Raw genomic sequence first — 18,963 nt, 5'->3', positions numbered from 1 at the left:
GGGTGTGGTGCATTTTGTCTGCTTAGTACTCAACTTTGAGCGGCCCTCGAACCCTGGCGGCCCTCGAACCCTGGCGGCCCTCAAACGGGTCCCCAAGTCCTTGTGCGGGAAACGCACGCCTTGGTGCGAAGTCGCGTTCCCCCACCAGCCGCTGCCGTGAAGCGAACAGGCCCTCGCTGTCTCACGCTCCACAAAGCACCGAGGTCTCTTAGGCGCACACGCCCTGGAACACCGCCGTCACGAAGCCAGCACCACCAGGAACAGAGAGAGCGCGTGAATGCCACCGCCTACACCAAGCCCAGTACGAGAGAGAGCGCGAATGACACCAAGCCCAGTACGAGAGAGAGCAAATGAACCGTGACCACTTGTGATGCCAGCCACGAACGAAGAGAGAAACGTGCGACTGCACGCTGTGAAACCCAGAGCCAAGAGAAGGTAAATGTGACTGCTTGCAATCAAAGCCAGGACCAAGAGAGAGACGTGTGACTGCACGCTGTGAAACCCAGAGCCAAGAGAAGGTAAATGTGACTGCTTGCAATCAAAGCCAGGACCAAGAGAGAGACGTGTGACTGCATGCTATGAAACCCAGCACAAAGAGTGCACAACTGTGACTGCCTGCGATGCCAGCCACGAACCGAGAGAGCAAATGAACCGCGACCACCCGCGATGCCAGCCACGAACCAAGAGGATAAAATGGTGGTCTTCTCCCTTTTTGTCTTTGGTGCTGGAACGTTCGATGATGACGTCACATGAGCGCCAATCAGAGAGCGCCATCGCAGCAGTCCAGCCCTGACCAATCATCACCTCTCGGGGCGGGGCCCCACGGCCCCTCTTGCCACCCCGGGGATGACTCGGCTGGTGGCGTCAGTGTTTGAATGTCCGGATCCGGTCACTTTATTCAGGGTATTTAGCATAGGTGCGGGGTGCATGGCTGGTGTTGCATGTGTCATAAGGAACAAAGGGAAAACCACTGCAGAGGCAATTTACATACAGGGAATTATTCCTTATACCCTAACTCCACCCCTCGCCATGGAGACAAATATACAACCTTACGCAACATCCGGCCTAACGGATTCCTACTTAGTTACATGAGTTTCTTCTTCTTCATGCCATTCGGAGCACGCTAATCAATACAATCTACCTGGACGAAGGTATTTCATTGCCTACCCCCCATAAACGTAACAATATATTTATTGTCTTGTCCCTGCCGATTAAGATCAACCGGGGATGGATGAGCCGAACCAGCCTTACTCCCGATTATGGCGGTTAATTTGTGCGCGCGACCTCCCAATTATGGCGGTTAATTTGCGCGCGCGACCTCCCAATTATGGCGGTTAATTTGCGCGCGCGACCTCCCAATTATGGCGGTTAATTTGCGCGCGCGACCTCCCGATTATGGCGGTTAATTTGCGTGCGCGACCTCCCAATTATGGCGGTTAACTTGCGCGCGCGACCTCCCGATTATGGCGGTTAATTTGCGCGCGCGAGATGGAAGAGATACAAGGCGTTTGACTAAACAAAACACACAGGTTTATTCTGAAACCACAAACGAGCATACACGACAAAACAAATGCACAATAAGGATTTAATGAAAATAAGGTGCGGACAAAAAAAAAATGTTGAGGTGACGAATATAGTGGTCATTTGATAACTCGTGAACCAATAAAGCTTTGGTGAAAATTTGACGACAAAACTTAAATGGTAAAAAAAAATAGGGGCAATACCCATGGGCGCTCACCTGGTAGAATAAAGCCGTATACCACATCGAGTAAAGGTATTTTAAACCAATTTCAGTGGTTGCTGGGAGACAGGGCAGCATGTAGAATCATACGAACGCAATCATAAGACCTTAAACAAAAAAATACCTATTTTGGATGGCAAACACCCCCACACCTCCCCCGGTAGATCCCTTCAAACCCCGACTTGCTTCCTGACGTGAACAAACTTGAGTTCTAACATACCAAATATAATTTGTGCCAAGTTTGGTCACAATCCCATCAGCGGTTTCGGAGAGGAAGTTGCAAGTGCTTACGGACTGAGGTACGACCAGAACTACGTCCCAGGTGAGCTAAAAACAACAAATAATCTAAACAAAAACAATAGGTATCCCATCCTGGAAGGATTGTATCCCTAATAATATTCGTGGTATCATTGGGCATAATAACATTAACAACGAAAGTAAAATCACAGCCCTGGCCCAAGCACATCTGGGTTTGGTGAAAGGTAAGCTAATGCTCAAGCAGTACAGCAGGTAGACATGCTACAAGACCGTGAAGACCAATGGAAATTTGGTCCAATGGAATAACGGGGCCTACTAGTACTAGTTCACTAAAATATTTCACAGCACGGATCTCATTACCGTACGAGATCCAGAAGAGCAAAGTAAACAGAACTCGAGGATAAATAGGAAGGTCACGTACCGGGTCCCAACTCCATGTCCTCGGATGGACCGACCCTCGACCCGTGGACCCCATCACAAGCTCCCGGACTGAGCGCGTTTCCTCCATCGGGGCAGATCGGGGATCCCGGGGGGTTCGCTCTGTGTTCCTCACCGGAGAAATCTCGCTTCATGACGTACAGTACGGGACAGGTACCAATACCTCACAGTACCTTACAGTATAGTAAAGTACGGTACAGCACAGTACCTCACAGTATGGTAAAGTACCACACAGTACAGTACCTCACAGTGCAATAGCCAATAAAGTACCTCACAGTACAGTACACTAGTGCAGTGCAGTACCTTACAGTTCAATGCAGTCGAAGAACATCGTGTCAGACAACGCGCCCAAACGTTTAATCAAGTTTATTCAAAATTTCCAAGCCGCAGATTCGCCACAGATCGAACATTTCATTGGAAACACACGTCGTTTGAGAGTGATAGCATCTTTGACCATTTCGGTATCTTTTGCGTCTTCAGGGTCTTTTGGCTCTTCATGGTGTTTTGGGTCTTTTGGATCCTCTGGGCCTTTAAGGGTCTTCAGAGTCTTAAGGGGCTTTTGGTTCCACTGGGTCTTTAAGGGTCTTTGGGGTATTTTGGTTATTCGGGGTATTTTGGGTGTTAAGGGTCTTCATGGTGTTTTGGGTCTTCAGGGTGTTTTGGATCTTCGGAGTCTTTTGGGCCTTCCAGGTCTTTTGGGTCTTCAGGATATTTGGGGGCATTTGGGTCTTCAGGGTATTTTGGATCCTCTGGGCCTTTGGGGGTGTTTTTGTTCTTTGGGGTCTTCAGGTTCTTTTGGGTCTTCATGGTATTTTGGGTCTTCAGGGTCTTTTGGATCCTCTGGGCCTTTAAGGGTATTTTGGGTCTTCGGGGTCTTTGGTGTCTTCAGGGGTTTTAGGGTCTTAAGGGTCTTTGGGGTATTTTGGTTATTCAGGGTATTTTGGGTCTTCAGGGTGTTTTTGGTCTTCAGGGTCTTTTGGATCCTCTGGGCCTTTGGGGTGTTTTGGGTCTTTGGGGTCTTCAGAGGCTTTTGGGTCTTAAGGGCATTTTTGTTCCTCTGTGTCATTAAGAATATTTTGGCTCTTCGGGGTGTTTTGGGTCTTCGGGTACATTTGGGTCTTTTGGATCCTCTGGGCCTTTAAGGGTATTTTGGGTCTTCAGGGGCTTTTGGGTCTTAAGGGTCTTTTGGTTCCTCTGGGTCTTTAAGGGTCTTTGGGGTATTTTGGTTATTCGGGGGTATTTAAGGGTATTTTGGGTTTTAAGGGTATTCAGGGTGTTTTGGGTCTTCAGGGTGTTTTGGATCTTTGGGGACATTTGCGTCTTCAGGGTCTTTTGGATCCTCTGGGCCTTTGGGGTGTTTTGGATCTTCAGGGTATTTTAGGTCTTCGTGGTGCTTTGGGTCTTCAGGGTCTTTTGGATCCTCTGGGCCTTTTTGGGTCTTCAGAGGCTTTTGGGTCTTAAGGGTATTTTTGTTCCTCTGTGTCTAAGAATATTTTGGGTCTTCGGGTACATTTGGGTCTTCAGGGTCTTTTGGATCCTCTTGGCCTTTAAGGGTATTTTGGATCTTTGGGGTGTTTGGGGTCTGTTGTGTCTTTGTGGTCTTCAGGGTGTTTTGGGTCTTCTGGTCTTCAGGGTGTTTTGGGTCTTCGGGATATTTTGGGTTTTCGGGGCCATTTGGGTCTTTTGGATCCTCAGGGCCTTTAAGGGTATTTTGGGGTCTTCAGGGGCTTTTGGGTCTTCAGTGTATTTTGGGTCTTTAGCCTTAGGGTATTTTGGGGCTTCATGGTTTTAAGGGTATTTTGGGTCTCCGGGGTCTTTATGGGTATTTGGGGTCTTCAGGGGTTTTAAGGGTCTTGGGGGATTCAAAGGGTCGTCAATGGTCTGAGGGGTCTCAGCAGTCTAAATGTAATGAAGAGTTCACGTGTTGTATTTTGGGTGTTCATTTTATATGAAGAAGAAGAAGACGTTTTGGTCGCATATAAACAAACAAACAAACATAACCATATACGTTTGCTCTATTATAATAAGAGATTCCGGGTTTTGTTTAAAAAAAAAACAACCGATGATGGCTATTTATTTATTATGTACGAAAATATGTTGGGAATGAATCACCAATATATGTCGGGAATGAACAACCAAACTATGTTGGGAATGAACTACCAAAATATGTCGGGAATGAACCACCACGATATGTCGCGAATGAACCACCAAAATATGTCGCGAATGAACCACCAAAATATGTCGCGAATGAACCACCAATATATGTCGGGAATGAACCACCACGATATGTCGTGAATTAATCACCAAAATATGTCGGGAATGAACCACCACGATATGTCGGGAATGAACCACCAAAATATGTCGGGAATGAACCACCAAAATATGTCGGGAATGAACCACCACGATATGTCGGGAATGAATCACCAATATATGTCGGGAATGAACAACCAAACTATGTTGGGAATGAACTACCAAAATATGTCGGGAATGAACCACCACGATATGTCGGGAATGAACCACCAAAATATGTCGGGAATAAATCACCAAAATATGTCGTGAATGAACCACCACGATATGTCGGGAATGAACAACCAAAATATGTCGGGAATGAACCACCAAAATATGTCGGGAATGAACCACCACGATATGTCGGGAATTAACTCCCAAAATATGTCGGGAATAAATCACCAAAATATGTCGGGAATAAATCACCAAAATATGTCGGGAATAAATCACCAAAATATGTCGGGAATAAATCACCAAAATGTCGGGAATAAATCACCAAAATATGTCGTGAATGAACCACCACGATATGTCGGGAATGAACCACCAAAATATGTCGGGAATGAACCACCACGATATGTCGGGAATGAACCACCACGATATGTCGCGAATGAACCACCAAAATATGTCGCGAATGAACCACCAAAATATGTCGCGAATGAACCACCAAGATATGTCGGGAATGAACCACCACGATATGTCGTGAATTAATCACCAAAATATGTCGTGAATGAACCACCACGATATGTCGGGAATGAACCACCAAAATATGTCGGGAATGAACCACCACGATATGTCGGGAATGAACCACCAAAATATGTCGGGAATAAATCACCAAAATATGTCGTGAATGAACCACCACGATATGTCGGGAATGAACAACCAAAATATGTCGGGAATGAACCACCAAAATATGTCGGGAATGAACCACCACGATATGTCGGGAATTAACTCCCAAAATATGTCGGGAATAAATCACCAAAATATGTCGGGAATAAATCACCAAAATATGTCGGGAATAAATCACCAAAATATGTCGGGAATAAATCACCAAAATGTCGGGAATAAATCACCAAAATATGTCGTGAATGAACCACCACGATATGTCGGGAATGAACCACCAAAATATGTCGGGAATGAACCACCACGATATGTCGGGAATGAACCACCACGATATGTCGCGAATGAACCACCAAAATATGTCGCGAATGAACCACCAAAATATGTCGCGAATGAACCACCAAGATATGTCGGGAATGAACCACCACGATATGTCGTGAATTAATCACCAAAATATGTCGTGAATGAACCACCACGATATGTCGGGAATGAACCACCAAAATATGTCGGGAATGAACCACCACGATATGTCGGGAATGAACCACCAAAATATGTCGGGAATGAACCACCACGATATGTCGGGAATGAACAACCAAAATATGTCGGGAATGAACCACCAAAATATGTCGGGAATGAACCACCACGATATGTTGGGAATTAACTCCCAAAATATGTCGGGAATAAATCACCAAAATATGTCGGGAATAAATCACCAAAATATGTCGGGAATAAATCACCAAAATGTCGGGAATAAATCACCAAAATATGTCGTGAATGAACCACCACGATATGTCGGGAATGAACCACCACGATATGTCGTGAATTAATCACCAAAAATATGTCGGGAATAAATCACCAAAATAGGTCGGGAATAAATCACCAAAATAGCTCGGGAATAAATCACCAAAATATGTCGGGAATAAATCACCAAAATATGTCGGGAATAAATCACCAAAATATGTCGGGAATAAATCACCAAAATATGTCGGGAATAAATCACCAAAATATGTCGGGAATAAATCACCAAAATATGTCGGGAATAAATCACCAAAATAGGTCGGGAATAAATCACCAAAATATGTCGGAAACGAACCACCAAAATATGTCGGGAATGAACCACCAAAATATGTCGGAAATAAATCACCAAAATATGTCGGGAATAAATCACCAAAATATGTCGGGAATAAATCACCAAAATATGTCGGGAATAAATCACCAAAATATGTCGGGAATGAACTCCCAAAATATGTCGGGAATGAACAACCAAAATATGTCGGGAATAAATCACCAAAATATGTCGGAAACGAACTACCAAAATATGTCGGGAATGAACCACCAAAATATGTCGGGAATGAACCACCACGATATGTCGGGAATTAACTACCAAAATATGTCGGGAATAAATCACCAAAATATGTCGGGAATAAATCACCAAAATATGTCGGAAACGAACTACCAAAATATGTCGGGAATAAATCACCAAAATATGTCGGGAATAAATCACCAAAATGTCGGGAATAAATCACCAAAATATGTCGGGAATAAATCACCAAAATAGGTCAGGAATAAATCACCAAAATATGTCGGGAATAAATCACCAAAATATGTCGGGAATAAATCACCAAAATAGGTCGGGAATAAATCACCAAAATAGGTCGGGAATAAATCACCAAAATATGTCGGGAATAAATCACCAAAATATGTCGGGAATAAATCACCAAAATAGGTCGGGAATAAATCACCAAAATATGTCGGGAATAAATCACCAAAATATGTCGGGAATAAATCACCAAAATATGTCGGGAATAAATCACCAAAATAGGTCGGGAATAAATCACCAAAATATGTCGGGAATAAATCACCAAAATAGGTCGGGAATAAATCACCAAAATAGGTCGGGAATAAATCACCAAAATATGTCGGGAATAAATCACCAAAATATGTCGGGAATAAATCACCAAAATATGTCGGGAATAAATCACCAAAATATGTCGGGAATAAATCACCAAAATAGGTCGGGAATAAATCACCAAAATATGTCGGAAACGAACTACCAAAATATGTCGGGAATGAACCACCAAAATATGTCGGAAAGAAATCACCAAAATATGTCGGGAATAAATCACCAAAATATGTCGGGAATAAATCACCAAAATATGTCGGGAATAAATCACCAAAATATGTCGGGAATGAACTCCCAAAATATGTCGGGAATGAACAACCAAAATATGTCGGGAATAAATCACCAAAATATGTCGGAAACGAAGTACCAAAATATGTCGGGAATGAACCACCAAAATATGTCGGGAATGAACCACCACGATATGTCGGGAATTAACTACCAAAATATGTCGGGAATAAATCACCAAAATATGTCGGGAATAAATCACCAAAATATGTCGGAAACGAACTACCAAAATATGTCGGGAATAAATCACCAAAATATGTCGGGAATAAATCACCAAAATGTCGGGAATAAATCACCAAAATATGTCGGGAATAAATCACCAAAATATGTCGGGAATAAATCTCTAAAATATGTCGGGAATGAACGACCAAAATATGTCGGGAATGAACTACCACAATATGTCGGGAAAGAACCACCATGATATGTCGGGAATTAATCACCACGATATGTCGTGAATTAACTACCAAAAGATGTCGGGAATAAATCACCAAAATATGTCGGGAATAAATCACCAAAATATGTCGGAAACGAACTACCAAAATATGTCGGGAATAAATCGCCAAAATATGTCGGGAATAAATCACCAAAATATGTCGGGAATAAATCACCAAAATATGTCGGGAATAAATCACCAAAATATGTCGGGAATGAACTACCAAAATATGTCGGGAATGAACTACCAAAATATGTCGCGAAAGAACCACCACGATATGTCGCCCCAGCCCGTCCTCCACCATCAGAAGTACGTGATAAATAGACAGACAAATCCGCACGCGGCGATAACCTGCAAACTGATGTTATTCACATTGGTGTGTGTGTTGCTGGTGGAGGGCAGCAAGGCTCTTACCTGCACGGATTCCACTGGAGCATCCTCAAACCACGATAATCAAACAAGACCGACACAGAATTAAAATGCAACAAATAAAGGGTTTAATAAAAAATAAATGCCAAGGACAAGAAATGCACAACAACAACAGGTATTTTAAGGCCATTTTCCCTGCTGGAGCGGGGGTTAGCCTTGCAGGCCCCATGACAATCTTCTCCATTTCACCCTATTTTCTGCATCTCCCCTTGTAAACCCCCATGCCCTCATTTCTTCTTCCACCACCTTCAGCCAAGTCTTTCTCGGTCTTCCCCGCCCTCTACTTCCTTCTGCATTCATTTCCATCATTCTTCTCAACCAGTCACTTTCATCCTTCCTCAGCACATGACCAAACCATCTCAACCTGTTTCTCTTCACAGCATCCATCACAGGCTCTATTCCCATCATCTTTCACAATTCATCATTTGTCTTCCTCTCTCTCAACGATACTTCACACATCCACCGAACCATTTGCACAATATTACAGTGAAACAGGACAAGAAATACATGGTAAAACTAAATTCCTAACAGAGGAAACCTCAACACGCACTCGTAGACAATACAAGGGAAATAAATAAATGAAAGCAATAAAATGTGTGTGTGTGTGTGTGTGTGTGTGTGTGTCTGACTGCCTGGGCGCAACTGAGGTTGTGGATCTACTGATGTACCATCTATTGATGTGGATCCATGATCGAGGTTGTGGATCCGTCGTTTGGAGAGGTCCTGGGCTGAAAGGATCGAAACCTCGAGGAAGAACGGTGCCCAGCTGATGATCCATGCAGTCGGGAAACGAGTCAATTGCTTACGGGTTAACGTTCTTGCTTTAGTTTAGGTGGAGAAACGATGTTTGAGATTTGCAATTTAAATAAAGTTGAATATGGGATGTTGTGAAATTAACATCATTTACAACAATCCTTTAAATTATTTATATTTAAGTTTTGGAACAACCGATACTGTACAATTAATTAAGTGTGTGTGTGTGTGTGTGTGTGTGTGTGTGTGTGTGTGTGTGCGGCCGTAAAAGAGAGAGATAGAATTGTGAGGAACAGAAATGAAAAAACGAGATGTGTGTGTGTGTGTGTGTGTGTGTTGCGTTTGCCTGCACTCCGCCTGGCATCCGTGACGTCCGGGGCCATTGAAAAACCTGCGTCCCTGCGTGGGAAAACACACGCCTTGGCGCCAAGTCCGTTCACACGCCAGCCGCTGAACGTGAAGCGAGCAGGCCCGCGCTCCTTCCTGCTCGGCCGCACCGAGCCCCGACGTTCCTCTCAGCACCGAGGTGAGACAAGGGAAGAATGCGTCCGCCGAGGGTATGCAGAAACTGCGCTTGCCCGCGTTGCCAACCACAAACCAAGAGAATCAGAGTCCATGAGCTACAACCATCTGCAGTAAAACCCAAGGCCAGGAGAGGGAAAAAGCGACTGCTTGCATGAACACCAAGAACCGAGAAAGCGAAAATTCTGGGACAAAGAGAGAGGGAGAGTATGCGTCCGCTCGCACCAATCGCATGGACCAAGAGAGTGCACGAACTTCGACTGCCCGCAGTAAAACCCAAAGCCAAGAGAGGGAAAATGGCGGTCCTCCGTCTTTTTGTCCCTGGGCCTCGAATGTCATATGGTGACGGCCGCGCACGCTCCAATCAGCGAGTGCCATCGTAGCAGTCCATTACCCTGACCAATCACCACCCCTCGGGGCGGGGCCCCACAGCCCCTCCCACCGTCCCCGGAGATGAATCTGCTGGTGGCATCAGTGGTATTTGAATGTCCTGGTTCCGGTCACTTTATTTAGTGGGATTTAATTTAGGTGCGGAGTGCATTGCTGGTGTTGCATATGTCATAAGGAACAAGGGGAAAACCACAGAGGCAATTTACACATAGGGGATTAATTACCCTTCCACCCTACCTAATTAACATAGCTCCACCCCTCACCATGGAGACAAATATATGACCTGAGGCGACATCTGGCCTAATGGATTCCCTACTTAGTTACATGGGTGTTTCTTCTTCGTCACGAAAGTCAGAGCACACTACCCTATACAATCCTATCTGGCCCTGAAGTATTTAATTGGTACCCCCCACAAACGTAACAATATATTACGTACCGTTTGAACGTCACTTCCATTATGTACGTCTATTAATTACGTACTGTTGGAATATACCTTTTGACCATTTAGCCTGCTGAGACCCCTTTGAAGAACCTTTAAGTCCCCCAAGACCCTTATGGCCACCAAGACCTCCAAAAGACCCCAAAGACCAAAAATACACCAAATACCCTTAAAGACCCTGAAGACCAAAAATACCCCAAATACACTGAAGACCAAAAGTACCCCAAAGACCCAAAACACATCAAGGACCCAAAAGACCCCAAAGACACAGAGTACCCAAAAGACCCACAGAAGAAAGACCCAAAAGATCCCTAAGACTCAAAAGCTCCCTCCAAATTCTGTCTCCATGTGCTGCATGGCAGCATCACTGGGAGCCGAAAACAACGCCGCCCCTTCCTATTCCATCTCAAGACGCTGCACGACGTCATCGTGGGGCGTCGAAAGGGGCCCAGCGATGGCACGCACTGAAAGGGAGTACTCAGTTTTCACTCTGTTGTACACCGCTCCTTTCCTCTTCCATCTCCAGGCGCTGAAAGGGAGTACTCAGTTTTCACTCCGTTTGTTTTCTTGTTTGTCTGGATGATATCTCAGGCACCTTTTGAGCTAGGAAGCTGATATTTGGACAGCACAGTGATCAAATGATTTGGCCACAAAGGGTACTGTTGATTTATTGATAAATCAATTAATTACTTATTGATCAATCAATTAATTGTTTAATTTTCAAAAAGTTATAGTTTCGTATGAAGCACTGGTGGTTGAGGTATGCTTTAGCCAATTGATTAAGAAATTAATTATTTTTACGATTATTATTTATTTTAATTACATATAATTGACCATTGACCAAGTGACTTGGCTGAAAAGGGTATTTTTGATTAATCAATTAATTATTTAAAATTTTTATTATTTACTTAATTTTCTAATAGTTACAGATTCGGATGAAACAATGGTGGTTTAGGTAAAAACAGTGGTGAAGCAGTGATGAAACATTGCTCAGATTAGAAAGAAAATGAATAAGTACTTAATAAATCGATACTAATCACGTAATTAATTGTTTCATCAAAAAATTAAAATACCGTTTTTGCTAAAGCATGTGCTTACTATTGTGCCCAAATTTCAGTTTCATAGCTCAAAGGATGGCTAAGATATTGCCCAGAAAAACAAACAAACGGAGTGAAAACCGAGTACTCCCTTTCGCCGCCCGACATCATGCAGCAGTGCCTGGAGATGGAAGAGGAAAGGAGCGTTCTACGACAAGTAGAGCTGCATTCAAAGTACACCGCCCCCATTCCAAATAAATAAATAACATCCTCCAGCGCACGACGTTGCCAGGGAGCCTTGACCGCCCAGTGATGCTGTGATGCAGCACATGGGGCCTGAATTGGGAGGGAGCGGTTTACACTAATCAATTGATTAATTACGTAATTAAAATAAATAATAATCGTAAAAATAATTAATTTCTTAATCAATTGGCTAATAGCATACCTAAACAACCAGTGCTTCATACGAAACTATGACTTTTTGAAAATTAAACAATTAATTGCTTGATCAATATGTAATTAATTGATTTATCAATAAATCAACAGTACCCTTTGTGGCCAATTCACTTGGTCACTGTGGTGTCCAAATATCAGCTTCCAAGCTCAAAAGGTGCCTGAGATATTGCCCAGAGGAGAAATGAAATAAATAAGTACTTAATAAATCGATAATAATTAAGTAATTAACCAATTAACTACTTAATCATAAAATGAAAAATGCGATTTTTGCAAAAAGCAATTGTTCACTATTGTGCCCAAATTTCAGCTTCCAAGCTGAAAGGATCGCTGAGATATCGCCCGGACAAACAAACAAACAGAGTGAAAACAGTGTACGGCGCCGGGCCCCCTTCAGCGCCCTGCGATGACGTTGTGCAGCACCTGGAGATGGAATATGAAGGGGTGGAGTACAATATTCCCTCAGGTGTGTGACACAAGATGTCCATCGTTTGAGGGTTAACTTAATGCATTTTGAAGAATCACCATGGTCTTCTGTTCTTCAGGACGATAATTCAGCAAAGGGATAAGGATTACTCAAATTCACAAGGAGTTAGGAATTCTTCCACATGGTGACTTTCACGGCAAATGCTACATCACAGATCTGGACCTTGCAAAGAGAAAATCGGGACTGCAGAACAATAAACCAACTGATTGAAGGATGAATCACTGCATGGAGGTTTCTCCACGAGATTGAACATAACTTTTCCAAAATAAAGCAAACACTGCCAAACATTGTGGAAGTAGCAACCATGGAGATGGATGGGAACCTTAATCAAGGATTCACAGAAAATGAGAAACGAGGAAGAAAACTGCTGGAAAACATTTATGGGCACAATGATCAAAAACATGAAAAACAAGATTTTTGGAAGATAATCAAGAGGTATTTCTACCATCTTCAACCCAGTGTTATACTCCCAAAAATGTGCAGCCCGACAATGAAAATGACAATCGTTTTGGTGGAGAAATCAAGTACACCAGTGATCATTACTCTGAATTTCCAGGTTTCACAAACAGCATCGCACAGCAGGAATTCACACAGTTCAAAAGGAGGTAATAAAGTGTTGAAGTAAAAATTCATCATTCATGCCAGAGTTGTGCAGACTATTCTGACTTGGCCACAAAGAACACCTTCCACAGTTGGTGAAACTGATTTAAGTTGTAATGGGTCCTCCTTTGTCCACTTGAGATGCTGTGAGGGGATTCATCAAGCAGAACCCGAGAAAAACTAGAACAAGTACTCAACATCTGTCAAATTGTTTAACGTATTTCTGAAGATTGCCTGGTGTTGGCTTCGCGGTTAGGGTGCCGGCTTTGGATATTAGGATCCTGGGTTCGAATCCCGGTCGATTGCTGAATTAACACCAGGGGGGTTGACTCAGCCTGTCATCCTTCTGAGGTCGACAAATTGAGTACCAGTTCACTGGTAATTCCTTGTGTGTGGCAAGAGGCAACTAACAGGATTGGCGGCAGGAAGGGCATCCGGCCATAAAACATTGCTTCAAAAAGGGGACCACGGTGTCTGAAAAAGGCCAACCCCTGCTCTGCGGGGGAAAATGGCCTCCAAAGGTGGTTCTATTTCTGAAGATTGCAATTGAAGGACCCCCGATAGAAAACCATGGACTTCACTACTTTGGTGTTCATATAACTGTGCTAAAATGAGGTAAAGTGCAAAAGAAAGATAAAAAAACAGCTTTTTGAATTGTTGAATGGCTGTGCATATGACTATGGTGCCTTCACAAGGAATGTAACAATGTGCATTGAATAAATTGCCTGTAAAACCACTTTGTGAGCCGTGTTTGTTGTGAAAGAGCTAAATTGAATGGAGTGTTGTGTAATTCATTCATATATTCTGAGAAACACTCCTGCTCATGACCTTCCTCGTTATCCAATCATTTTTCATGATTTGGGCTCTGTTCCACCCGTTCTCGGTTAGCTGGCAGAACGTGCCCCCCCTGTGAATATAAAATCGGTCTGCACCATTTTCCGAAACTGCATTGCGGCATTATCGTTGGGCAGTACATGTTGGGCAGTGGCCTGAATTCACACCTTGTTGCATAGCCTCACTCGTTTCCAGTCTTGGGTAGGGCCTTCATGTTGTTCTACTCCACAAAAAGCCTGTGGTACACTTCTCCTGGGGATAACTCGCCTTCTGCTTGGGTCCTTGTTTGCAATTATTGTTTTTGGTTCATTCTTGCAAGGTTTATCTGAGACTGGGAATCTGCAAAAACACGGGAAAGCTCACCTGGGCCGGACACGAGAAGGATTGACAGACTGAGAGCTCTTTCACGATTCTGTGGGTGGTGGTGCATGGCCGTTCTTAGTTGGTGGAGCGATCCGTCTGGTTGATTCCGATAACGAGCGAGACTCCGACACACTAACTAGTTCCGCGACCCTGGTGTGGTCGGCGGACTAACTTCTTCGAGGGACGAGCGGCTGCAAGCAGTGCGAGATGGAGCAATAACAGGTCTGTGATGCCCTTCGATGTCTGGGGCCGCAGGGGTGTTATTCTGGTGCAACACGGACTGACAGTTTCTTTAGGGGCCCGACCCACCCGGTACCCGCTGCCTGGATATAATTTATCCATTTGGCACAGTGTTCTATGACTTTCAATCCCTTCTCCTGCCATCGTCGATGGACTCGCAAAACATCCGCCTGAAAAGGGCAGCGGCGGCCATCTAGCATCCCCTCAAGAGTGTCCCCCACGGTGCGAGCGCTCCGCAGCCCAGTGCGTACCCAGCTTGATGCACCACCCGTTGTTGCCCTGGCTCCAGTCGGGCTGTAACACACGCACACTGCACACCACCGCACTGCACACTGCACACCACATCAAACCAACCTGTCATCCCAGATGCCCGGACAGGGGAAGATTATCTTTGCTGGCGCACCATGTATCCACGAAGCCTCCACACCGTACCTCGTGCCTCCGCTCCGCTGGCTGACCACCCCAGCCTCGCATCGCATCGCCATGTGGACACTCTGCAGCTAAACGACATGAACCGAGATCTACTAGACATTACCTCCACTGGCGAGGGCGCGCACGTGTTTGCGCCGATCGCTTAAACACTCTGAAAGAAAGGGCTGTCACCTCTAGGACCCTTACTGAGATGAGTTTCAAATCTGCCTGTGTGAGGCCCAGGCCGCGAAGCATGGATGCCGATTCCGGCGCCCACACTCCATGCAAATTGAGGGTGATGGTGGCAATGATAGGTGCTCCCTCGCTCTGAAACCGGACTTTAACCCACTCCAATATATCTGGGACATCATAATACATTTTCTTTCTCTCATGGGCAGAAGACAAAGAAATGGTGTCGCTCATAACCTGACTGTCCAGAACCACCGGAATACCACCCTTATGTGCAATGATATCCGGTTTTTGGATCCCTGCTGAAGTAGGGATCCTAGGTTCTTCATGGACCTGGTACCCACGTTGTCAGAGCTGGCCGCACATGAAGCGGGAAACCGCATCGTGCCGCCGGACTCTGACCCCATGGGTTCTATGGCATGCCTGGGAGATATGATTCAAGGACTCTCGCTCGACAGCCTGCGTCACACCACCCGTCGCTACCGTGGCCAGGTCTACCACGGCACGACCTAGAACCTGTAGGAAGCAAATTCCCTCTTACCTTGACTGCATCAATGTAGGCCCTACCTGTTTGCAGCCCCGTTCTGCTATACACCCACCTGTTGGGTTCTGGTGCTCGACTTGCCTCCTTAAGTTCCAAACCATCGACAGCTTCATGTAACAACCTGGCGTTGATGGTATCCACCCGAGTTCTTGATCTTGGCTGAACTCCTCCGTAACGCAGGACTGCTGAGTTCCGAGTCCTGACTTCATCTCCCAGGGGCATCTCTAGTACTGCCTTAATGTATGGGCTGTCAGACAGCTCCAAATTCCTCATTCTACTCTCGCGCAAAATAGGAATCGTCATAGTGAACTGGGACAAGCCCAGTCCACCATCAATCCGCTTTGGCATGGAAAAAGGCCACCGGGTTGTCCCTCGGTAGCCTCAACCATAGCCGAACTTGATGCCTCATTTGCACATCTAATTTGCGCAGAGTCCCTCTCCTTGCTATTCCCAGCACCAACCCATGTAAAAATTTTGGCACCAGGTGATCCCTCAAAATGAACATCTTTTGTTGTGGCTTCAGTGGGGCCTGACCAATGTTCTGTAGGCCATTCTCAAAGATCTTTCCATGAGACTCCCCTACTCCCTGGTGTTGGAATAAGATTCCCAGGTATTTTAGATGACCCACTGCATTCATGGCTGCAAGGTTACGCGCCCCGAGGTGGAACTCTTCTGAACCGTCCACCACGAAGCGCTTGGCCTTGCCATCTACAACAATAGACAGTGTAGCAGACTTCTCAACATTCAATTCCAGACCAGCTTCAACCAGACATTCCTGTACCACATCTAATGACCTTTGAAGACCGGGTGATGTCCTTGCACATACGATCAGGTCATCGGCAAATGCCAGTGCTGGCACCAATGTTGATCCCAATCGCACCCCCACTCCCTCTGGGATGTTCCTAAGTACCCTGTCCAGCACTGCGTTGAACAGGATAGGAGAAAGGGGGTCACCTGCTTCACCCCCCCCCCCGGGTCATAGATATTTCCTTATCTCTACAGCAATCCAGATATGTGACACAACCAGAGTAAGAGTGCTTGATGTAAGCAACAAGGGGAGGTGGAGCCCCCATCCTCAAAGCAGCACCTAATATTGCTCCATGTGTGATGGAGTCGAAGGCCTTCGAGACATCCAGCGCAGCCAGACAGAGAGGTTGGAGGTTACCAGACGGAGAGGTTGGAGTGGCGTCCCTTAGGATGGCATCGAGGAGGACAACGTTCTCAGCACACCCATCCCCTTTCCTAAACGTTCTCTGTGCTGGATGTAACTTGAAGGCCGACGAGCACCGTCGAGCTATAATCTTATGGTGTACCAGTACCAAGAAACTGCTAATAGTGATGGGCCTGAACTCTGAGGCTTTCTTTGGCTTCTCTACCTTGGGGATAAGTACCATACGGTGCTTCTTAAGGCACCGCGGCAAATACCCCGCAAGGATCCACAGATTGTACAACTTGCTAAGGCAACTATCCGGTATGGAGCGAGTCAGCCTAAAACTGATCCCATCCACAACGGGTGCGCCATCACGGCGCATCCTCTTTTCCCTCTGGACATCAAGCACCGTGATAGGACGCACCAGGTCCCATAGTGCCTTAGCAGTGGTTTGCTCTCCAGTAAAGCTTCCTTCTTCTCTTTCAAAGACCTCTCTCCAAAACTGGATTATTTCTGTGGGTTCAACCAAATGATTATCCTGACCCCAAGTCCCTGAGATAGTGAGATACACTGTCTGGCACACCGGCCTGGGTTGATTCTGATCAATCTCTGCATGGCAGCAAACTGGGTCCGCCGGATGTTCTTGGAACTCACCTTGGCACTCAAGCTCTCACCACGGGCCGGGCCGGGTCTTCGAGCTGCTGGCCCTCCATGCCTTTTCTTCTTCCCATGATGAACTATTTTCCCATTATGATTTCCTCCGCCCCCTTGTGGGCAAGTCCTCAATCTCATGCTTGATATAATCCCTTCTGCAATTGACTCAAGTTCAGCTTGTAAATCTTGCATACCCAGGGTGTCGACTCGACTGGAGTTCATCCACCCTGTCTTCGCCCCAGTCTCAAGACCCCACTGACAAAGATCTTATGTAGTCAATTATGTCACTCTGCCACCTACCAGCACCCTCTCCACCACCATCTCCACCCCTCATGGCATTGGCTCTCCTCTAGCTCAGATCCAGAGCTCCCGGACTCAGGCTCCCACGAGAGCACAGATCCGGAGCTCCCGGACTCAGGCTCCCACGAGAGCTCAGATCCGGAGCTCCCGGACTCAGGCTCCCACGAAGGCGACCCCGCACTAGATACTGTAGAAGCCGAGCCCGGGGACCCCGACCCCGAACCAGACGTCACCATGCCATTTGGGCTAGCCCGACCCACCCCCGCGGCAGCCTCAGAAACCTGGGCCTCATCAACCACCACAGGGGGGGTCAAGCTACTCATTGGCCGCCCGCCCGTCGCGCAGGTCCTAGGACGACGTGGTCCCAGCACCCATGCGGGGGAGGGAGGACCTGGGTTAATCTCACTAACCGCTGTTGTCCGCTCAGCAGCCGGGTTTGTCCGCTTCCTAGCCTGGGTTGTCCGCTCCTTATCCGGGGTTTTCCGCCACTCGCCTCGGTACACTCTCCTACTAGACTGGACTTCTGTTCGCTCAATGGGGCTCCATGCCAGCTTTGACAGGACTAGCTTCTTATAAGCAGCCTGCCTCTGCTTTCCCTTGATGGCTTCTTGTGTTCGTCCAGGAACGAACCTCAGGAGTTCTTGGTTTAAGAACACGCACCCTTCGCGCGTCAACTGTGCCTCCCTAACAGCCATACAGTGCACCTCCTCATCGTCCCACCACGCCTTTGACCTCTCTTGAGGTCTATGCGCTGCATGGAACTCCAAGGGGTGTGCACACCGCCTATGAGCCCCAAGCCCAATCTTTGTCCCAAAGTGTCTTCCACAATCGGCACACACGTGCCCACTACCCAGAGCCCCCTGTGCCTTGCCATCATGGGACGCTGCTGCGGCAGCACCCACCACCACTCTGGTCTTGCCTCCAGGCGGCACTTCAGAGGGTGTAAGCCGTCGGAAAGAGGGTAGCACCCCAGACCCACGGCATACC

General features: G+C 46.1%; 1 protein-coding gene across 1 annotated transcript in view; it reads right to left on the bottom strand.

Moving 5' to 3' along the window:
* Nucleotides 1-18,963, bottom strand: part of LOC137428437 (uncharacterized) — a 57,695-nt gene that overhangs the window by 20,892 nt on the left and 17,840 nt on the right. The window contains exons 7-11 of the mRNA XM_078777399.1: nucleotides 16,897-17,574; nucleotides 16,334-16,793; nucleotides 15,928-16,146; nucleotides 14,805-15,022; nucleotides 2,421-2,600 (exon numbers count right to left, since the gene is read on the bottom strand). Of these exons, the coding sequence (XP_078633525.1) occupies nucleotides 2,421-2,600; nucleotides 14,805-15,022; nucleotides 15,928-16,146; nucleotides 16,334-16,793; nucleotides 16,897-17,574 (1,755 nt within the window). The remainder of the gene's footprint in view (nucleotides 1-2,420; nucleotides 2,601-14,804; nucleotides 15,023-15,927; nucleotides 16,147-16,333; nucleotides 16,794-16,896; nucleotides 17,575-18,963) is intronic.

Source organism: Myxine glutinosa, chromosome 5 (genome assembly GCF_964187855.1).
Source record: "Myxine glutinosa chromosome 5, kmMyxGlut1.1, whole genome shotgun sequence".
Classification (NCBI taxonomy): domain Eukaryota; kingdom Metazoa; phylum Chordata; class Myxini; order Myxiniformes; family Myxinidae; genus Myxine; species Myxine glutinosa.
The sequence above is the reverse complement of the archived record's forward strand: the minus strand, read 5'-3'. Positions and strand labels throughout refer to the sequence as shown.